The following is a 23,156-nucleotide window of genomic DNA, read 5'->3' as shown; positions in this document are numbered from 1 at the left end:
CGTCTAACACTTCAGTTTCATCCATCGCACCCAAAGATAAACTGCAGTGCTTTACAAATATAGGACAGGAAGAGCTAAATAAACTTATCACTGTATCTAAACCAACAACATGTTTATTAGATCCTGTACCCACTAAATTACTAAAAGAGCTGTTACCTGTAGCCGAAGAACTGCTTCTCAATATCATTAACTCGTCGTTATCTTTAGGTCACGTCCCAAAACCATTCAAGCTGGCGGTTATCAAGCCTCTTATTAAGAAACCAAAACTAGATCCTAGTGTACTGGCAAATTATAGGCCTATTTCAAATCTTCCATTTATGTCTAAAATTTTAGAAAAAGTTGTGTCTGCTCAATTGAGCACCTTCCTGCATAAAAATGATCTGTATGAAGAATTTCAGTCAGGTTTTAGGCCCCACCATAGCACAGAAACTGCACTTGTTAAAATTACAAATGACCTGCTTCTTGCGTCAGATCAAGGCTGCATCTCATTTCTAGTCTTACTTGATCTTAGTGCTGCGTTCGACACCATAGATCATGACATACTCATAGATCGATTACAAAACTATACAGGTATTCAAGGGCAGGCTCTAAGATGGTTTAGATCCTACCTGTCCGATCGCTACCATTTTGTTTACTTAAATGGGGTGTCATCTCATTTATCATCAGTAAAATATGGAGTGCCACAAGGATCCGTCCTAGGTCCCCTTCTATTTTCAATATACATGTTGCCCCTTGGTAATATTATTAGAAAATACGGAATTAGCTTCCACTGTTATGCTGATGATACTCAGCTATATATTTCAACGAGACCAGATGAAACTTCCCAATTATCTAAGCTAACAGAGTGTGTTAAAAATGTAAAAGATTGGATGACAAATAATTTTCTCCCATTAAATTCGGATAAGACAGAGATATTAATTATTGGACCAAAAAACACCACACAGAATCTTGTAGATTACAATCTGCAACTAGACGGATGTACTGTTACTTCCTCTACAGTCAGAAATCTGGGTGTTATATTGGACAGCAATTTGTCTTTTGAAAATCATATTTCCAATGTTACAAAAACCGCATTCTTCCATCTTAGAAACATTGCCAAGCTACGAAACATGTTATCTGTTTCTGATGCAGAAAAGCTAGTTCATGCTTTCATGACCTCTAGACTGGACTATTGTAATGGACTTCTAGGTGGTTGTCCTGCTTCGTCAATAAACAAGCTACAGGTCGTCCAAAATGCAGCAGCTAGAGTCCTTACCAGGTCAAGAAAATATGATCATATTACCCCTATTTTACAGTCTCTGCACTGGCTACCTATTAAGTTCCGTATCAGTTACAAATTATCATTACTTACCTATAAGGCTCTAAATGGTTTAGCTCCTGCGTACCTAACTAGCCTTCTACCACGCTACAACCCATCACGCACCCTAAGGTCACAAAACGCTGGACTTTTGGTAGTTCCTAGGATAGCAAAGTCCACTAAAGGAGGTAGAGCTTTTTCACATTTGGCTCCCAAACTCTGGAATAGCCTTCCTGATAATGTTCGGGGTTCAGACACACTCTCTCTGTTTAAATCTAGATTAAAAACGCATCTCTTTCGCCAAGCATTCGAATAATGTATCTCTTAAATTGTGAGTGTAGTTGCATCTGCATTTTTATTCTTTAGCTTGGGTTAAACTAATTTTACTTTGTTGGATCAGCAGCTATGCTAATGATGTCTCTATTTTGTTTCTATGTTTTGCACTAGGATTTACACAAGCTCCAGTCTGGATCCAGAACACCTGAGAAGAGATGATGCTGACCCTCAGAGGACCCCAGATGATGCTAACCTTGAATCAACAAACAGAACTAACAATTATTGCTACATGTGTGACTGCATCCTATAATTACTATTAATTAATAATATTGATAGTTCATCATCTAGCTGACTACGTCTTGTATTATTATTATTATTATTTTTATTTTTCTAAAATCCTATCAAACGTGCACAAACTACTAGCTACTACTAAATATTGTAGAAACATAATTTTCTGTAAAGTTGCTTTGTAACGATTTGTATTGTAAAAAGCGCTATACAAATAAACTTGATTTGAACTTGAATTGAATTGGTGAAGTCTTAACAACCTGTAGCTGAACACGCTCAAAACAGTTGAGATCCACCATCTCTCAGGACCTGATGTGGGACAATTGACTCCATTGTGAAAAAGGCCCAGCAGAGGTTGTTCTTCCTTCTCCCGCTGAGGAAGTTTAACCAGCCACAGGAGCTGCTGAGACAGTTCTACTCAGCCGTCATTGAGTCTGTCCTGTGCACTTCAATAACTGTCTGGTTTGGTTCAGCAACAAAATCAGACATCAGAAGACTACAGAGAACTGTTCGGACTGCTGAAAGGATTATTGGTGCTCCCCTGCCCACCCTTCAAGAACTGTATACATCCAGAGTGAGGAAAAGGGCTCAGAAAATCACTCTGGATCCCTCACATCCAAGTCACCCCATCTTTGAACTTTTGCCATCTGGCCGGCGATTCAGAGCCGCAAATACCAAAACAGCAAGGCACAAGAACAGTTTCTTCCCCCAGGCAATCTACCTCATGAACAGTTAAATGCTCCCCACTTATGCTTATGCAAAAATTTTGCAATATCCTTATATTTATTTGTTACCCCTCCATCCTAGTACATCCCTGCATCTTACTCAATCATATTCCATTATCATTTATAGCACAATTGTTTATACACTTACTTATTTGCCTAATTTTCTTTTTTTTTCTTTTTTTGTCTGTGTGTTTTTGTCTCTGTGTACTGGAAGCTTTTGTCACTATAACAAATTCCTTGTATGCGCAAGCATACTTGGCAATAAAGCTCTTTCTGATTCTGATTCTGATTAAGTTCCTGGTTCCTGCGGTGGAAACACACCGAGTACCAGGCCAAAGTCCCTAGTTCCTGGGTAAAGTTACTGCGGTGGAAACGCGGCATAATTTGCACATTGTTAGAAATTTCCCCTCCCTTCGGTGCTGCTTTGGAATTGCATTCTCGTGCTAATTTGCCGTTTAGTAAAACTTGCCCTACTTCTCTTTTGCTGTATTGAATTTAACTTATGAGTCAGACTCTCTAAACATTAGGCCACGACTGCCCCATGTGACATAAATGGTTCAACTGTAATTTTATGAAACTACAAGAATACTTTTTGATTTCTTAAAGAAATATCTTAATTTGTGTTCTTAAGATGAATGAAGGTCTTATGGGTTTGGAACACATGAGGGTAAGTAATTAATGAAAGAAGCTTCATTTTTGGGTAAACTATCCCTTTAAGTGCCTGAAGGAAAACATTTGAATGTTTTTCATAGATTCATTGGCAAACAGTGCAACTAATTGCTCAGAAGGACTCACTGTAGCAGTCTGGTAACATGTAAATCAAATTTTGACAAGCTGAGAAAATCCTGTTTATCCTGACTCATGGAAGCCAAAGGCAAAGTATCAGACGGTCCATTGGCATACTGTCAGAGGCTGAGACTAGATCCAAAGTGACTGCTAAAAGGCTATTTACTAATGAATCTTTATGTTGCAGTAAATTGTCTCAAAATAAATAAAATAAAAAAACAAGAAAATAAACATGCTCAATTTCTTACTTTAAATGTCAATGTCCGTGACAGATTCCAATTTGTGTAAAAAAGCAACACTAATAAAGAGAACACTAGATGTTTAGTTTGTGAAACTTTTTATCATACATGTTACCAGTATTACAATAAACATTTTACTGTATGTTAACACAGACAACCACCCAAAAGAAAAATATCTGTCAGAAAACAAAAGCGCTTTAGCACAACATTCAAGAGTATTTTTCCTGTTTAGAGGTCATGCATGTGCCTGGCCAATTGAGCCAGCTTATGAAATTGTATCACTGCCAGAACAGTTAAGAAAAGCTGTAAGATCAATGGTTAGAGCATATACAAGGTTAGACCACTCTGATACAAGAACTCTGCAGTCAAAACATTCAAAAACTATGAACTATTTTGTTTTGGCAAATTGATATCCCTTTTGTATGTTTTTGTACCATCTGTTTATGCCCCACTGATGGTGAAGTTCAAGGGTGGGTTTCAGATTGGAGCTTCATATGCACCTTTTTTCTAAAAACACAATTTGTACAATTTTGTGCAAATCAAATTTGTATGATAATTCATACGAAATTGCCACCTTGTAAAAAAGTTACAAATTCTGAAATTTGACTAATTTAACAGGCTTCTTGAATGTGGCTAATGTCACAGTGTATCACCCTTTACTCATCAGGGGTCGACACCAGCTGCTGAGATTTTCCATTCCAAAGATAGCTGACAATGTTTTTAAGTAGCCGCCCTCTCACTTTTCCTGTTTTGATTAGCAGGAGTGGTGAGAGGTGTGATGCTGCCTGACAAAGAGGGGCAAAAAGTATTTCTCACACCTGAGCCAGAATAATGACCTGAAGCTCCTCTAAGCACTATATCCCTTTATTCAAGCAGTCATTGTTGCAGATAGTCACAGACAGTGACTGTCCTCAAACCAGACTGAATTTAGGAAAGCAGTCTTCATTCAATGCTACAAGTTTCTATCCATCCCCACCTCTTGAACTTTTAAAACTTACAAAGTAAATTCAGTCTAAATCATTTTCCTCAAAGCTTGTTTGAACAATCCCACCCTAAACAGAAAGACCTTGCAATCAACACATGCATTTCACAGACAAACAAGTCTGTGTAAACAGTAGTAAAGAGATTTCTTCTAGTTTCCATTCATGGTATTTTTTTAAATAATAGTTTAACTCACAATTTATCTACTTTGTACCTTTGTGGTATTTTGTGCAGATAAAATGGGTATAAATTGTAAAGCTAGTTTTGGATACCAGACAATACAGATGTTGGCAAGACAACTCCCTATGTGAATGCACCCACCTTCAATATAGAGAGGCTCCACCACATCGTGATTGATCAGCTCAAAGTTCTCATGGCCGATCCAGTGCTCTACATTGCGCTTGCGGCCAGTGAAGAAATTATCCACCACTGTCACTTCATGACCATCCATCATCAGCTTATCAGTGAGGTGTGAGCCTACGAATCCTGCCCCTCCAGTGATCTACCAGAGAAATGACAGTTTATCAGTCACATGCCAACATTTCTGAAGTAAATAAAGTCATAAATGACTTTTTATTTACTTAAGTTTGAGAAACATTATAATAAAGCAGCGGTCTCATGGGATTGAATCACAACATGGGGTTAAATCGACACAGTGAGTAATCAGAAAAACTGAGAAGTGTTTTTACTCCCTGCAGTTTCTGGTTTCCTCACTGCTTTTACATACTTCCAGACTCAATCATCTGGGTGCAACGCAGCCTTTTGAAAAAACATCCTCTGAAATAACTATACTAACTTCACTGTGACATGTCTGTCAAATTGGTAAGCTTCAATCTGTCACTGTAACTTTAGAAACGCAGGAGATTTTATTGAATAACGTTTTAGTTGGAGGAAGAAAAATGCTGCTGATCTATCAAAGAGTTGAAATTGAACAAGGAAATGGCAATAAACCATGACCACCAAATTTAATTTAGTAAGGGGCAAGGGATGCCATGTATATCTCACAGACAGATGTAAATGTATTAGGTAGTTCTAGACTCTGGAGAAGACTGAAAATAACTTCTCACCAAAATCCTCTTCCGGTCCTTCTCAGATAAGAATTTCACAGGTGGGTACTTCTGGGTAAAGCTGTAAAATTAAAGAAAACCTTAAATAAGCACCATTCAAGACTAATGATCTTCTATATGTCCACAGCACACTATACAGAGACATAAGTGCAAAGAAATCAATGCTGATGGAAAAGGTTCTTAAGACCTGGATTTTAAGCACATTACATTTTCCTTGCTTCTCTTTCAAAAATAGTTCAGCACAAATCCACCTCTCAGTATCAAATGTGTCAGTGTCTGAGCGCAGAAACTCAATAACATTTCCAGAATCCAGTGGGATGATTCCGTGCTTGTGATTTTCTCATCCAATTATTCTTGAGTTTCTCAATACTGACAAATGGATCTGTAGATACAGATAACCCTACTCTCCTAGTCCCCTGACTTCACTGATAACTCCATCACTGATAATTTACTGTTGAACTGGTCCCAAAGAGGACACTTTTCTTTACATAACTCAGATCTCATGGGTTCTGTGTGCACTCTAGTGAAGCCACATAAGAACAAAACATATCAATTCACCCATCATAATAAATCGGTATCACTGCCATTCTGAAAAAATACACATTTTATTTAATGTCTGTAGATTCTGTTGCTGATTGCTATAATTGTTTTATGTCTTGCATGTAGGGCATTATATTAATGGGTGTTATCTGTTATGTTCAAACAACAAGTGTAACTCAAAGGTTCATTCTTTGGCTCAGGTTATCAGGAAAGCAGTGAATTGGCGTTTTGGTTGAGTGACGCAACAATGAATTTCATGAACGTGGAAGAAAAACAAAATGAGGGATATAAAAATGTCATTGCCTAACTAGGGAAAGAAAATCATAAATCCTTCCACCCAGAGAAGCAGTAAAAAAAAAAATAGTATTTTAGGAGCACAGCCCATGCTGATAATGCTGGTGGTACCTTGTTAAAAAGTGTCAAAATACTATCCATTTTTTAATTTTATGTTGGCCAAACTATAAGCTAAAAATAACTTCTGCCATGATACTTCAGCTTGTTTGATGAATCTTCTAACACAGGTAATTTACACTGAGCATCAAGCAATCCCATTTGTGCCTGGCTGAGACGCGGCAAAGTGAAGAAAAAAGACAATCTGTAGAGACTTCTCATCTCATTAAACAAAATATCAAAATCAAAAACAAAATAAACTAGGGACTGAAGAGTAATCGGTCCTCCTGTTGTCATGTCAATCGAAGCTTGCTGCACATTATGCTTCAGTTCATCTGCTTCATTTTGTCATGAATTCAGCCCAGCTTATCAGCACATGCCACTTTACGAGGCAAACTCACAGTGCAAATTTAGGCTGAGAAATATCCTGTGTGTAAAACTTTCTATCCTACTCAAATGATTACATTTTATTATTGTGTTGTGAAATAATTTTACCATGCAAAATTATTTTATTATCTGTAAAATACTCAAAGTTGGTTTTCTGGGTGTAAAATAGAAACATACCTAAGCTCAAGTTCTCGTATCTTCTCCCTGAGAGGTGCCACTGCCTGTAAGAAACAGAGTAAGATATCACCATAAGAACAGGACAGGATGGGCAAGGAAAGGATGTATATGAAACAAAGAGAACAGGAAATCAGAGAAAAATATAGAGAGTGAGGGGGACTATATCAATTACCCAGGAGAGACGGGGGCAGTTAAAGTTTTCTAAATAAAACAGAACTGACAGAATGACAGAAATTTATCTCTGACTGAGACACAGTCATCAAGCACTATCAGCCCTCAAAATGATTTACGGATGAATCAGAGGGTAGAGGGAACAGGAAAGGCCCTATCATACACCCAGCACATTGCGGCGTAAGTGTTCTGTCTTTGCGCTTGCAAATTCTGCCGTATAAATAGCAAAATGGTCATAGCACAAGCACAACTGGCTCTTAAAGGGAATGGGAGATGACAGTCTGATTGGTTTATTGCACACTACGCCCAAAAAACACCCATTACTCATTAAGTAAATAGGGACAACCCATTTAGCACATACACGCCACCTGATTTCCCGACGTTAAACTAGCAAAACTGGATTCGTACACACCCTGAGTGCACCTGCGGAATGTGCTTTAGAAAATGTGCTTAGATTATTAAAAAAGGGCCCAGAGTAGTTTTAATAATCTTTGAAACATTACTCATTCTTTAATTAAGCCACTAATAAACAGAAAGGACGGTCACCAAAAGAACTGCAAGCCTGACTACAGCCATTACACTGATATGTTGCATATTATTTGGAATTTTAAGCAAAACTGTCAAATGAATGTTTTTTTGAATAGGGCCTAAAAAAAAATTGTTTGGTTCCGGTTTCCGACCGACCCTGTCAATTTATGTGCGACCCAAATTTTATTTATGAGACTGGGGAAGAACGGTCTTTCACACATCGTTAATTAAATTACAGTTTCCTTTAAATGCTGTTTTACACTTAAGTAATCCGTTAAAAACCATTAAGTATTGCATCAAACCCTTTAACTGTCAATTCCTAAAGTGAGCTATAACTTAAGGTTTGGAAATCGTAACATTAAGAGAAACACGGGGGGAGTCAACAATATATCGCGGAACAGAGAGGGGGCACTGACAACATGCTGACAGACAGGACATTAACATTACCAGCTTACTTTTAATATGAAACAAAGTCTCATTTGGTTATTTCACCTTTCAAATGTGGTCATTTTTTAAAGAAATGTAAACAATAAATACCGTTTTGTGGCTCTTGAATGTGTCGAACAGATCGCTGTAAGTTAGATCATCAGTTAAAACTAACTGATCGTCTCTTGCTTCTAGTTAATTTATAGCATCAAAATCAAATAAACCACATAAATGAACATAACAAAGAATGTTGTTTGACTACAAAAAGATGTCTGTACACTCCGTTTTTCAAGTTCAAATCCTCCATGTTAATCTACTATGAGATCGCCTGTCAAACTCCCGCGAAGGCTTTTTGTGTGTGTGTGTGCGTTTTGCGTGTCTATGGCAACAACAGACTTTAAACGGGAATACAGAATCACTGTCGTAAAAGTACCGGTACACACATTTAAAATCAGCGCGTGTGTGTGTGTGTGTGTGTGTGTGTAAAACTGCCACTGGAGAAAAAAATAAATAAATAAAAAAAAAAAAAAAAAATCCCTACCGACCAATGACCTCAACTGACAACCAACCGGAACCAAACTTTTTTTTTTTTTAGGCCTAAGACATAAAATAGCTTACACTACACATTCACACATTTATGTTTTTGTAAGAAGTGATTACAATGGCTGCATTTATTTGATCAAAAATACAGCAACAACAGTAATACTGCAAAATATAATAGAATAATCATTACTAATTTCTATTTTAATATAATTTATTGATGTGATGGAAAAGCTGAATTACTCCAGTCTTCAGTGTCACAAGATCCTTCAGAAATACTTTGCTCAAGAAACATTTCTTCTTATTATCAATGCTACGTTTATTATGTGTTAATATTTTTGTGGAAACTAAAAAACTTTTTTTCAGAATTTATAGATGAATAGCATTTATTTGAAATAGAAATTGTTTGTAAAAGTCTTTACGGTTACTTTTGATCACTTTTGATCACACGTTCCATGGGTGCAGCAGGCGCAATAATATTATGCAGCTGCTGAAAATAGTCCCCAGCAACTCGGCTACTGCTGCAACTACACAAACTAGCTTGGGACCATTTTCCGGTGCTGTGTAATATCACTGTGCCTGCTGCAGCCGTGGCATGGCAGCAAAGTTCCTTGATTATTACGCCGGAATGAGAGTATAGTTCCTACCCATACTGGCTTAGTACACGATGTAACTACAGAAGAGTCAAGTTTTAAATAGGAATAATATAGCTCTTTGGTCATTTTTAAGTGAAATGCTAACGGTCTAATCAGATTCAATGATCTATGCTAAGCTAAAAGTGCTACTGCCAGACCTGGATTTATTTTTTTTGAGTGGAGTGATCCTTTAATAGAACCGGTACAAAACAACAACAACTGGCTTTTGGCTTTTCTCAGCGAGTACTGACACATGTAATTAACTATGATTAGTTTAACCAATCAGCTTATCATGTAATGAGTTCATTAAGAACGCCTAACTTTATTAACATGCCAAATGATTGTTAAAATGACAAACATTGGTAAAACTATTTTAAGGTGTCCTTGTTGTTACATGCACTTACTATAGTATTAGTATGACATTATGCATAAATTACATGCAATTAGGGCTGCAACTAACGATTATTTTGATAATCGATTAATCTGTCGATTATTTTTACGATTAATCGATTAATCGGTTTATGTACTTATATTTTAGTTTTTTCCATTTTTTCCCCAAGTAAATTATTAATAAATGGTCTTTATCATTCAGCATAGATTTAAGAGATTTTAACCATTTTGCACTGTCATATCCTCATCAAAAATATACCTGGAGTTGTTTTATTGTGTTAGTAATCCTTTGTCAAACTCTTCTGCAATCAGAACACTGACCCATACTCTAGCGAATTTCACAAGGAGATTTCAAATAATGTTTTCACCATGGCAGTCCTTAGAGCTCCTAAAGTAGTTTAACATCCTGAACAAAGCTTATTAAGGAATCTTTTTTTCAGAACATATTTTCACGAAGAATAAGGATAAAACAGAATAAAATTGCAGTGCATTGTATTTTATTATTTACTGGGAAAAAGCTTTATAGCTTTTGCTGTGAAATTGTAAACAATCCTTCAAAAAAAGTGCCAATGGCATGAAACCTGAATGGAACTCACAATTTAAAGTAAAATCCATCAGAAGGTTGTCCAGAAAAGAAAAATAGGACACACACAAAAAACCTGCTGTGTGAAAAAGAGCAGTGAATAATACTTAGAAAAAAAAGTGCATTTCAAATATCTACATTTACCTCTCTCATTCAGTCATAATTAGGCTGCACGACTGAATTTTGAACTGGTAAACGACAAACCGATCACAGAACATGTTTGTAAAGCTTTAAATGTTAACTGTTAAAAAGCAATGTTATCAGCTTTTACGACTAAACATTTGCAAACAACATTGTACTGGAGAATCTGCACAAATGAAAGTCTTAGGGGCCATTCACAAATCGCGCCTAAAAACGTGTGGAAAACTCTAGACGCACCGCTTTCTCCTCCTTTCCCAAGCGCTCGGGCAGAAGCGCCCCTGAGGCGTCTGCCTTTGCTAAGCAACCATGACGTGCTCTCTCCTTGAAGACGCGGAAATTTCAGCAAAGGATAAATGGATTTGCAGCTCAAAAAATCGCTTGCAGTAGCTCTGCTACTAAATTTATTTCAAAATGGAAATCCATATACAACTATGATCAGCTGTTCCTTTCATCTTGACTGAGCTTTTAACGTTGTTACGGGAAAGGATGAAGCTGATTGGTTAGTTCTTGTCACATGACCCGCGGTGCGGTTGCGGCATTCTGAAAAGTTTAAATGTTTTTAACTCGATGCGGTGCGGTGTTGGAAATAACGAACTTGAGCGCGCAAAAGACGCGATATGTGAACGTCCCCTTAAACAGTGCAGTAGTGCAGAGTTTACAGGTTACTCTTCTTTTTTAAAGGCTCAATGTAAAGTACTCCCACATCACGCTGAATGCTGCAGACATGATGTCTATGGCTGCAGAGACGCTGTTCGGGAAGCACGTGACATAAAACAAGGCCAGCTATTGGCTATTCGCTACTTCTCCTGTTGTACAGGCTGAGTAAAACCTCCGGTGGCTCATTACTGCCACACTTTGGTCACCGCAGATTTGAAATATGCACGAAATGAGCCGCTTACGGCAAATAAAAGTTATTTAGCAACGAATCGATGACTAAATTAGTTGACAACTATTTTAATAATCGATTTTAATCGATTAAATCGAATCGTTGTTTCAGCTCTACATGCAATAACCCTAAACCAAACCCTAAACCTAACCCTACAGTAAGCACATGTTGTTAATTAATACTACTCAGTACTTAAATGTATAAATACACTCTAACAATGACAACTTTAAAAAAAAAGTGTAACTCAATCATTTGCCTGAAAAGAGATCTGGGTCAAAGAACACCTCCAAACAGTAACACCTCTTTAAATTAAATATCAAACATCAGGCAGGGGAATAAATGTCAGCGTTTCTAAAAGCTATCACAGATGCTCACAAATAAGCCTTAGTAGGTGTTGACAGACTTTGAACCTAAAGGTCAAGCAGATAGGAGAAACACGTTTTCTAATGAGCTTTCACAAGGTGATAAGCAGACATTTGGGATCTATAACGAGACGATAGAGATCACAGTTATAGCACTGACTTTTAATGTGAATGTATGTGTACAAAAACCAGCAAATGTTAAATTCAATGGGTTTCAAACAAGACGTGTGTGTGTGTGTGAACTTGTGGAACAAAGTACATTTTCTCAAACATGCCACATGGGAATATCAAATATGACAAGTTAAAAAAATAGCAGTCTACACTGTTGCTATGGGTGTTCTAGGTGATTTCTTACTGGCCTAGGTCTGAAATTCTGGTTTCTAGGTTCTACTTCTTACCTACATTTTAAACCAATTTGATATTTTCACTCACCCATCAGGAGGAATCGGTATATCTAAATGCTAAGAAATGTAAGTAACTTAAAGATACAGGTTGTAGGACCTGCCACGAGAGGGGGCACTACCAAAACAATAACAATCGCGTGGATTGATGACGCTAAGGAGGAGCGTGGAATGACGGGATTTGGTGTCTTCTACCCAACAGCTGACGGCCATCAATCAGACGGAAAGATAAATCATGGATTTAACGCGAGTTCAACGATTTGCGCGAGTAGATTACATACAAAGTCAATGCAAAGACGCGATCAGACTATGGATAGTAATAATACTAATACTAATATTGTTGATCGTTATAATACCATACGTTTTCTGTAAAGATACGCATCAAAACAACTCACCTGTCAGGTAAAAAACAAGCAAGATCGGCATCTCTTTCTAGTTGAAGTTTGTTGCGAAGCTCTCTCCATCTAGAAAATGCAACACCGATATTGATCCTCGATCTTTCTCTCCTCTTATCCCAAACTCTTCTCGGGTCTTTGGTTGGCCCGTACGCTTAGGTTTACGGGAGCTGTCCTTATTGACAGAACCAATGGCAGATGGTAAACAGTAATTATGTTCCATAAATAAGTAACACAATCCACCATTAAACGTGCAAGAAGAAGTAAATAAGGAACTTCTTGAAGCAAGCTAGTGGTTTGCTGGATGCTAGACACTACTTCCGCTTTGTCCACGACACTGTTGTCATGTGATTTCTACGTCAGTAAAGTTGGTAACAAAGGTCAACTAACATCATTGACAGGTGACTGCACTGCCCCGTGTCACTGTTTAGAATGGGAATTTTCTCATGATTTACAAGTAGTTGAAAACATTAGAGATATTGTTAGTAATCAGCTGGACAAAATATATAACACTAGCCTAGTGGTTTTTGGATATTTTACTGCAAATATCTTACAAATTGTACCTTTAATCTTAACGAGACACATAATTTGATATATCATTCATGTCTATGGCACCGTGGTACAGGTTGAGTTATGTGTTGAGAGTTGCACTGTATTCTTGAGTGAATTAGCATAATAAAAAATAATGTTGTTCCATCTGCAACTAATTACAGTAGGTAGTGAATGTTGTTTTGTCATTCACTAAAGGGTAATTGAAGAGGCAAATAAGAGAGCTTGGTGACGTCAATACAAAAACAGCACAAATATTAAATTTTGATGAAAATCCTTATATAACCTTCTTGTGTGTACCAATTATTTCTTTTAAACTGTATAGTTGTCTTTGATCATTTTAGACAGATTTTTTTTAAATCGCCTTTAAATTATCCAAATTAAATTCGTAGACAAGCATATTACTAATCAACAATTGAGTTTTGATGCATTTACAGTAGGAAATTCACAAAATACCAATTTTTTCTTTTAAACTGTATAGTTGTCTTTGGTCATTTTAGACTGATTTATTTTTTTATTTACTTCATTGGTATTGTGGACATGATTAGAAAAGGCTAAATGACGGCCATAGGAACGTTTCAAATCGAATATGTGACCCTGGACCACAAAACCAGTAAAAAAAATTTAAAATCAAGATTCAGAAGATTCAAAGCTGAATCCATTGATATATGGTGTTGTTAGGATAGGACGATATTTGGCTGAGATACAACTATTTGAAAATCTGGAATCTAAGGGGGGGAAGAAAAAATAAAAGAAATATTAATAAAATCGCCTTTAAATTGTCCAAATTAAATTCTTAGAAATGCAAATCACTAATCAACAATTTAGTTTTGATGTATTTATGGTAAGAAATTCACAAAATATCTTCATGAAAAATTATCTTTATTAATATCCTCATGATTTCTGGCATAAAAGTACAATATGTACAAAATACAAAAGTACAAAAATACAATGTATTGTTGTCTATTGCTACAAATATTCCCATGCTACTAATGACTGGTTTGTGGTCCAGGATCACATATATAGGGCTATAAAAGCATCTTGTGGTTCAACTGCCTTCTATGCAGTGCATTTTACTAAAAAATGTTGTATTATTTTATATAGAAAAAAGGGCACATAATTTAGAGGTGAACACTGTCTAGTATATACTAAAATATTCCCTCAAAATACAAAACATTAATTAGTGTCAAAATTAGCGTGTTAATGCAAGCGATTAATTTTCTAGTTTAACGACGTTAAAAATCTTTAACACAGGTAACGTAGTAGCGGGGCTAGAGTTGGCCACCTTACTCACAACTGCTGATTCGGCCTCTTAATTACTTGACAAGAATTGCATTTATTTAGACGCAGAACATCTTTAAGACCACATCACTTTTCAGACACGCACTCCACTTCGAGACTGGACAACATCACACATGTAGCCAGGGCAGCATCACGCATAGAGAAAAATTGTTTGAGGTTTCCAAGCAGAACAGAAAACAGATCAGCACTGCTTGTTATTTGCCCCCTGACTAGGAAACTTAATTGCTATCAAAGGCATGAGTAATTAAAATCTTAATTATACGGCGCTCTTGGGTAGCTGCACAATGTTTCCAGAGAGTTTGAAATGTGGATATCAGCTGTTAGGTACATATGGTTTCCAGTTAAAATGAGGTAAGTGCTGACACTAATAAAAAAATGTGAAAAAGTGAATTAAAAATGTTAAAATAAAAAAAAAAAAAAATCAAAGCTTGACAATTAATGTGAATAGCTTGCAATAACAAACCTCATCTATCCTCTGCTCAACCTTCATTTCTCCGTGTTCCTGTAGAGACCTGTGGAAGACAACAACAGATGGCTTTATCACAGCCACAGAGATCCACAAGTACACAAAGATTCACACTTGCACAGCAGAGCTTACTGAAGCACACGATACTCTTCCTCAGCTCAGTCTGGACACAATGAAGATGCTCAGAGTCAACAAAACCACATGACAGCAGTTGATCTATACCAAAGCTTGTATCCACGGCCCAATGAGTAAATCTAATCTCTGGTTCTGATTAACGCACAGTGTAGCAGTCATTCACACAGGGATGAGCAATGGGCTTCGATCAGAACCAATGAACACCATAGAAAATGTAAAAAACAAATCACCCACAGTATACACATACACAGAAGTTGTAATGTGATAAATCTGAGTGAAATAAGATATTCAAAAATAAAGGAGGATTTGATTTTATGAATCTGGAAATAATTTAACTATCAAAAGTGAGCATTGCTTTAAATATCATTGGCTTGATTCTTTTTAACTTGGTTCCATTTTTATTTCATGTTGACTGTTTACACATTTTACCATTTTTAAACCTATTCTGCTGACCTCCACCAACTTTCCAACACAATATATATTGATATAATGTTAATACTACACATTCTACTACAATATCAGTCTGGTTGTCATTCCAGCATAGTAGGTGTCAAATTGCACATCATAATACAAAAGCAGTCATATTTTTAGTGTTATTCATTGGCCAAAAAAATAAAAATAAGGATAAATTATAAATTTGACTGATAGCATTGTTTATTAAAAGCCCAAGATGGCAGCTTTAACCCCATCTGAGAAATCTGACATCATCTAGGTTTTGCTACATTTACTGGAAAGGTTTTTTGTTTATTTTTTAAAAAATTTTCTCACAGTAGACTGAGCTGGCAAACTGTCTGAAACATCTTCTAGTACTACAAAAAGAAATGATAATTACCTCATATTTGTGTAGGTTCCCCAGACAGCTAAAAGAAGAAAGAAGAGAAGACATCAGTACCAAACCAAATATCACATAACAAATGCAAATGAATTCTCAATAAACAGTTTTACATCATTACAATTCAATTCTACATCATTAATAAAGAAAAGAAACAAAAAAAAAGGATACAAGCTGTTAGACATTTAAGCAGATCTTAACATATCTGTTCAGTGGAAAAGGGCAGATGTACATTATCATTTTTTGGGAGGCTGAATATAAATAATAGTGTACACACACACACACACACACACACACAGTTACTGCCGACTTTATTTCAGTGCTGTGACGTATTTCCAGCTGAAACGGAATACTGAATAAAGGGCATGGTTTTATGTTTGCGCTCCTCCTCTCTGTCTTTCACTCATAGCAATCTAATCGGTTGGAGAGGTGTGTAGAGGAACTTTTCCCTAGCCGTCAAACTGAAATCAACAGAAAAGGAATGCCATTCAAGAGCGGAAGTTAAAGGGTTAGTTCACCCAGATAGCAAAATGATGTAATTAATAACTTACCCTCATGTTGTTCCAAACCCGTAAGACCTCCGTTTATCTTTGGAACACAGTTTAAGATATTTTAGATTTAGTCCGAGAGCTCTCAGTCCCTCCATTGAAGCTGTGTGTACGGTCTACTGTCCATGTCCAGAAAGGTAAGAAAAACATCATCAAAGTAGTCCATGTGACATCAGAGGGTCAGTTAGAATTTAGCATCGAAAATACATTTTGGTCTAAAAATAGCAAAAACGACGACTTTATTCAGCATTGTCTTCTCTTCCGTGTCTGTTGTGTGAGAGAGTTCAAAACAAAGCAGTCTGGATATCTGGTTCGCGAACGAATCATTCAGTTCACCAAATCGAACTGAATCGTTTTAAACGGTTCGCATCTCTAATATGCATTAATCCACAAATGACTTAAGCTGTTAACTTTTTTAATGTGGCTGAAACTCCCTCCGAGTTCAAACAAACCAATATCCCGGAGTAATGCATGGACTCAAACAGTACACTGACTGAACTGCTGTGACGAGAGAACTGAAGATGAACACCAAGCCGAGCCAGATAAGAAGAATCGAGGAGCTGATGATACTGCGCATGTGTGATTCAGCGTGAAGCAGACTGACACACAAAGCATCTGAACCGAACTGATACTTTTGGTGATTGATTCTGAACTGATTCTGTGCTAGTGTTATGATCGCGGGTAAACCGAAGGCTTGAAACAAGGGCAATCATCGCAAATGACGCCATTACATCGAGCGCAAAAGAACCGGTGAACCGATTTCTTCAACCGGTTTATTGAATCGAACTGTCCGAAAGAACTACTGTTGATCCGAAAACCGATGCAACCGGTTCTTGACTCGTGAACGAGTCAATCTTTTGTTCGTTATCTGGCTCGGCTCGGTGTTCATCTTCAGTTCTCTCTTCACAGCAGTTCAGTCAGTGTACTGTTTGAGTCCATGCATTACTCCGGGATATTGGTTTGTTTGAACTCAGAGGAAGTGTCAGCCACATTAAAAAAGTTAACAGCTTAAGTCATTTGTGGATTAATGCGTATTGGAGACGCGAACCATTTAAAACGATTCAGTTCGATTTGGTGAACTGGTTCAAAAAGATCTGGTTACATCGAATGATTCGTTCGCGAACCAGATATCCAGACTGCTTTGTTTTGAACTCTCTCACACAACAGACACGGAAGAGAAGACAATGCTGAATAAAGTCGTCGTTTTTGCTATTTTTAGACCAAAATGTATTTTCGATGCTAAATTCTAACTGACCCTCTGATGTCACATGGACTACTTTGATGATGTTTTTCTTACCTTTCTGGACATGGACAGTAGACCGTACACACAGCTTCAATGGAGGGACTGAGAGCTCTCGGACTAAATCTAAAATATCTTAAACTGTGTTCCAAAGATAAACGGAGGTCTTACGGGTTTGGAACAACATGAGGGTAAGTTATTAATTACATAATTTTGCTATCTGGGTGAACTAACCCTTTAATGTCCAGATTTTGATTAAAGATTAGGAAGACAAACAATATTTTTTTCAGCTGATTAACGGTTTACATCAAGACTAGCAATGTGCGCTATTAAAGTAAATAGTCAATCTTGCTTTCATGAGGACTTTAAGCTGTGGTGTCCAGAAGGAAGAGGAGAGACAAAAGTTTCTAAGCCATTCAGGTTTATTTCGTTCTCACGGAGTTAAAAGCATTGTTAATTTCATTGATGAATAATTTTCGTCATAATATTAGTCAACGACATTTTTTTCACCGATGACAATGAGATAATAACAAACAAACTCTTTTTGAATGACAAAAACTATGACAACAATAGTTGACTATGACTATAATCAAACAATCTATTGACATTTTTGTAAATGTAAATAAATGAGACGAAAAGGTTAGGGAGGGACTACCATTCAATTACTGCATGTCACATAAAACGTAAAAACATTTTAATATGTGGGAGTAAGAGATTAGCAGACATATGGATAAAACTGATGACGCAAAAGAGATCTAAATTCGGTCCGGTTTTCGGAGAGTAGACACTGAAGTATACACACAGAAAGCACGTCTCACAGCGTGCGAGTACTCTTTCCTGTCGCATGAACGGAGAATGACACACAAAATGATGTTAAATTGTCCGTTTTGATGCGTATTTACAAACATATTTGATTATGTCTTAAGTGAACCTAAGCAGTAGAGAAAACGTGTATCAGTAATTTGCATCCATTGCAGCTGTGGACTCGATTTGTAAGGGACAGCAGCCTAATTTAGTTGCTATTGTCCGAGTCATTGATGTTAATCAAGCAACAAAAGAAAAACAGAAAATCACTCACTGCTCTTGACTGAAAAACTTTAGTAGCCCTAAAGATTAATCTAAATTTATTTATAGAAATAAATGTGTCTGCTTGAAAGAATGAAGAATATGATAAACAAGTTGGCATAAAGAATGCATAATTAGCCTTTGGTATTTCATTAAAAAGAAGATCAAGTTCTTATTCTTTATGAGAATTGGTTTTATTTAATTTTAACAAAGGCATGTTGTGCGTCACTGCAGTTAAATCTGTCTATCATGATAAAACCTTAATATCAAACCTATATAATGAGTTTGGAAATTTTAGAGAAATACTTAATAAATGCACTGTAAACTCATTAGATTTTAGCCAACTAAGTTTACTGTAGATTTAGTCAACTAAAATTAAAAACAATTCAAATTACTAAAATACGACCAAAAGTAAACGGCATTTTAGTCAACTATGACTAAAACTAAATTTGCTGCCAAAATTAACACTGCACAGAACATTAAACAAACAGACACATACCCTGTCATAGCTATGATATAAATGCACAAATATTTACATTTGTAACTTTTGTGTGTGTGTGTGTGTTATTTTTGCAATGTTTATATAAGCTGTTTGATTAGATATATAAATGAGCTATAAAGATGCCAGGCAGAAACTAAAAAAGTGAAAAACAGACACTCACTTGTGATCCATGAACAATCTCAGCTACTCTACATGTTCTAACAGTTTGAAGCAGCTGTCATAGGAAAGCTACACATACTGGTGTGAATAAAGAGAAGCGTCTTCTCATAGTATAATGATACAACATCTCATGAATAATTATGAGACACTGGTGAGTTACAGCTGGCTATAAACTCACATGAAGAAGATTTTAAAGCCTGAAGATGAAAATAGTTTAAAGAAGCTTAAAGTGAATCAATACCCATTCCAAGACCCATTAAAAACCTTTAGACACAACTCATAACTGAAAGGTGAGTGTTAGTCACTGGTTGGATTTTTGCCTGTGATACTACAGATTTGCTGATACTACAGTACTTAATTAAGCAGTACTGCTTCTATCACAAAGGCAACATGACCAAACTCATTCACACATGTGAAAGAATAAAAGGTGAATATCTAGTCTATAAACAATATTAACATGATAAAATAATACTGTATCCAGGGCCGGATTTATGTGTAGGCATTCTAGGCACGTGTCTATGCTTGCTCGTCCAGGGGGAGCCCAAACACAATGAAGATATAGATAATATGTTTGTTATACTATGGCATATCTACAACAGTAAAAGAACCAAAACCAGAAGACATTTAGCAAATAAATAACAAACAGCAGGGTAAAATTTACTAATTATTTCCATGTCTTCAAGATTTTTATGTACGGAAATATTTATTTTCTCCCATTCTCTCTCACACTCGCGCACACACACGGAGACGCGGAGACAGAAACTTGTCATCTGCGCTGCGGCTGCTCGCGAATTTATCAATAAAATAGTTTCGCAGCTGAAAAGCTACATTACATTTCTCAGTAGCAAGGTTCTTGAAGCAGTTCAAAGATTCGCTATTAGTAGACACTGCTGCTGAATGCTGCTGAGAGACGCACAGACGCAAGTATTCACACGCACTTGATCTCTCCCTCTCTCTTTTGCTCGGTCTCTAATAACGGTGTTAGCCTGCATATCAATGGCTCACGCCTCTGTTATTAGCTCAAAAAATGACGTTTTGGAATTTGCAACAGAAGGTTTGGGATGGAGTGCGTAAAAAATTAGCTAGTTCAACACCCACGAGATTTTAGGACAGAAACATGTCAAATGACTTGAAACAAATTATCTGAACTATTGATGTGTGATTGGGACTCCAGGCCATTAAAATGATTAAAGAAATAATGTATTCCCGAAGTGGTTATGTGGCCACGTCGCATGCCTATTAATGAAATGAAATGCAAATTGTTTGAATTCTCAAACAATTTAAGAACCTACATTCAATGTTTGTTGACTGAACGCAAAAGCTTATTGCGATAGAAAACATTGTAACCATTTCCACGGATTAAGAAATATTTTTGTTTGCTTGGGTGGTAATATAAGGCCTATTATATTAATAGGGAAGGGGGCCCAAAAATGTATTTGTCATGAAAAGAGGTCAATCAAGTATGTCTTCAATCAATTGATTTTCTGATCAAAGCCCACATGTAAGCATGTAGAAAAGATGAGTCTGTCTTAAGAACGTAAGGTTGAACCTTCATATATGAATCATTATTATGAACATTAATAATGCAAGTATGTGGCCTTTACACTATAGTACAGATGTTGTGAAATATAATTTCTCTCTCTATAACAAGGCTACATATTGCAGACAAACAACTCAGACCTGCCAATATGCATCAAACAGCAGTAGGAATTAAATCTACACCATAAATGATAAACCGTCAAAAAAGAAGGCGACATGAGAAGAATCCAAGGCAAAAGGTGAGCGTGAACCGGAAAACCTGCTCTCCAGAGGACAACTGGAGAGGTTATTATGCAAATCTATCTGTAATAAATCTGGCTTGTTCTTTTCCAGTGGCCTTGCTGCTGTTGCCACGAATTCCTGGGAGCCCCATGTTTTACAGCATAGAAGGCCATGGGCCAGATGCCATGTCAAACATGAGAGGAGACGCTATTTAATGCAACCCATTTGAGGGTGGCAGAACCAGATGCCCAACAGAATAAAGATTTAATGTATTATTATTTTTAAGGAATGTCTCTGCTTTTATTGGCCACTGGAAGTCAATTTCCACCAAACATGTTACCAACATTCTACAAAATATCTTTAATTTTTCACAGAAGAAAGAAAGTAAAATAGGTTTGGAATGACATGAGGGTGAGTAAAGAATGAAAGAATTTTCATATTTTAATGGAATTATCCCTTTCGGCAGTGGCCAAGACACACATACAAGGCTATGTAGATTTTGACCTTTTGAAATGCAATTTAGTTGGTTAAATCAATTCTTGTTTGTTCTGAGCAAAGCACAGAAGAACTGGCACTTTAAGAAATAAAGCTTATGGAAAGAGCTCAAGTGAACAGGAAAAGATACCCAGTTACATCTGGTCAAGTTCTCACAGTGGTAGTGGCTAAATTATTTTTAGTGCTGCCTGTCGTGAAATATGTGTTTCGAGGCAGGTGGGAGGCAATGGCAGACTGGTTTGTCAAGGTCACTCTCTTAGTGAACAACTCCGTTGAGGCCTGTGGACCGAAAAGAACTAGAGCCGTCACTTCTCAAAGTAGCATTACATATGACCCAAATTCATCTTTCTGAATTTCTCCATCCTGGTTTTGGGGTCTCCAGTGACTTAAAACTCAAGTCTGTGCAATGTGTGTAAGTGGTTGCAGTTGTGTCTCTAGAGTCTTGGCTGAGTATTAACCAAAGCTCATATTAATAGAATAACAGACAAGGACACATTGTGCACCTTTGAATAAGGCTTGCTAAGAAAACTGTATTATAAAATAATGTAGAGCAGTTTCCAGAAGTTTGGCAGGAATACATTAAAAATACATGAAAGGGATAGTTCAACCCAAATTGAAAATGTGATGTTTATCTGCTTGCCCCAGGGAATCCAAGATGGAGGTGACTTTGTTTCTACAGTAGAACACAAAGGAAGATTTTTAACACAAACCATGGCAGTCTTTCAGTCTTGTAATGGAGGTGAATGGGAATCACGGGTAAAACATACAATTAAAAAAATTAAATACACACACACATACAAAATCAAATTAAACCCTGCGGCTCGAGACAATACATTGATTTGTAATGGTGAGGCGTCGTCTTCTTGCTTTACGGTGAATTGCAGACTTACAAGTGCATTACTGCCACCTATCTCTCAAATGGACCACTGACACTATCTACACTCTCAATTAGGTCCACTTGAGAGATAGGTGGCATTAATGCATTGGAAAAATTGAGCGTAAAAACATTGGTATGGTATTGGTAAGATAGAAAGATCTGATGAATTGCTGCTGAACAGTTGCTTCTATTTTTTTTTTTTTTGGGGGGGGGGGGGTAATTAAGAGAATTAATTAACATGTTAAATCACTCTCTGGGTTGGGTATTGTTTGAATTTTTTTTTTAATTAAGATTCTGCTTATCGATTCTAATTCTTATTTATTCCTAGTTTTGATTTCAAACATATTTATTCTGTGTTTTTTTACAAAGTATTCTGTTGCAGCTTAATAGCATGAGTAAAAATCAGAAGCCTACAAGAGGAACGTCTGCCTATGGCATTCAGGAACTACTAAATGCCCCATTTTATTTAATTTTATAATGAAAATCCCCCTAAGGAATGTTAAATATTTGGCTAAGGTGAATACACTGGGAAGAAAAGATTTCCTTTCCAGATTTACCTTCAATTTAATTGGATTTAAGAAAGTGTTGGCCAATTTATCTTAGATATTTTTGAC

General features: G+C 36.7%; 1 protein-coding gene across 2 annotated transcripts in view; it reads right to left on the bottom strand.

The window, feature by feature from the left end:
* The window catches only part of LOC132094992 (UDP-glucuronic acid decarboxylase 1), a 77,711-nt gene that overhangs the window by 45,422 nt on the left and 9,133 nt on the right, over positions 1-23,156 (bottom strand). The window contains exons 2-6 of one of the 2 annotated variants that reach the window (XM_059499699.1): positions 15,896-15,923; positions 14,926-14,974; positions 7,154-7,197; positions 5,660-5,720; positions 4,914-5,094 (exon numbers count right to left, since the gene is read on the bottom strand). In XM_059499699.1, the coding sequence (XP_059355682.1) occupies positions 4,914-5,094; positions 5,660-5,720; positions 7,154-7,197; positions 14,926-14,974; positions 15,896-15,923 (363 nt within the window). Of the gene's footprint in view, positions 1-4,913; positions 5,095-5,659; positions 5,721-7,153; positions 7,198-14,925; positions 14,977-15,895; positions 15,924-23,156 lie in introns of both variants that reach the window. The other variant, XM_059499700.1, reaches the window with a different exon arrangement.

The sequence above is a fragment of the Carassius carassius genome, chromosome 19 (genome assembly GCF_963082965.1).
Source record: "Carassius carassius chromosome 19, fCarCar2.1, whole genome shotgun sequence".
NCBI classification, from domain to species: Eukaryota; Metazoa; Chordata; class Actinopteri; order Cypriniformes; family Cyprinidae; genus Carassius; species Carassius carassius.
This window is presented reverse-complemented; position numbering and strand designations above follow the sequence as displayed.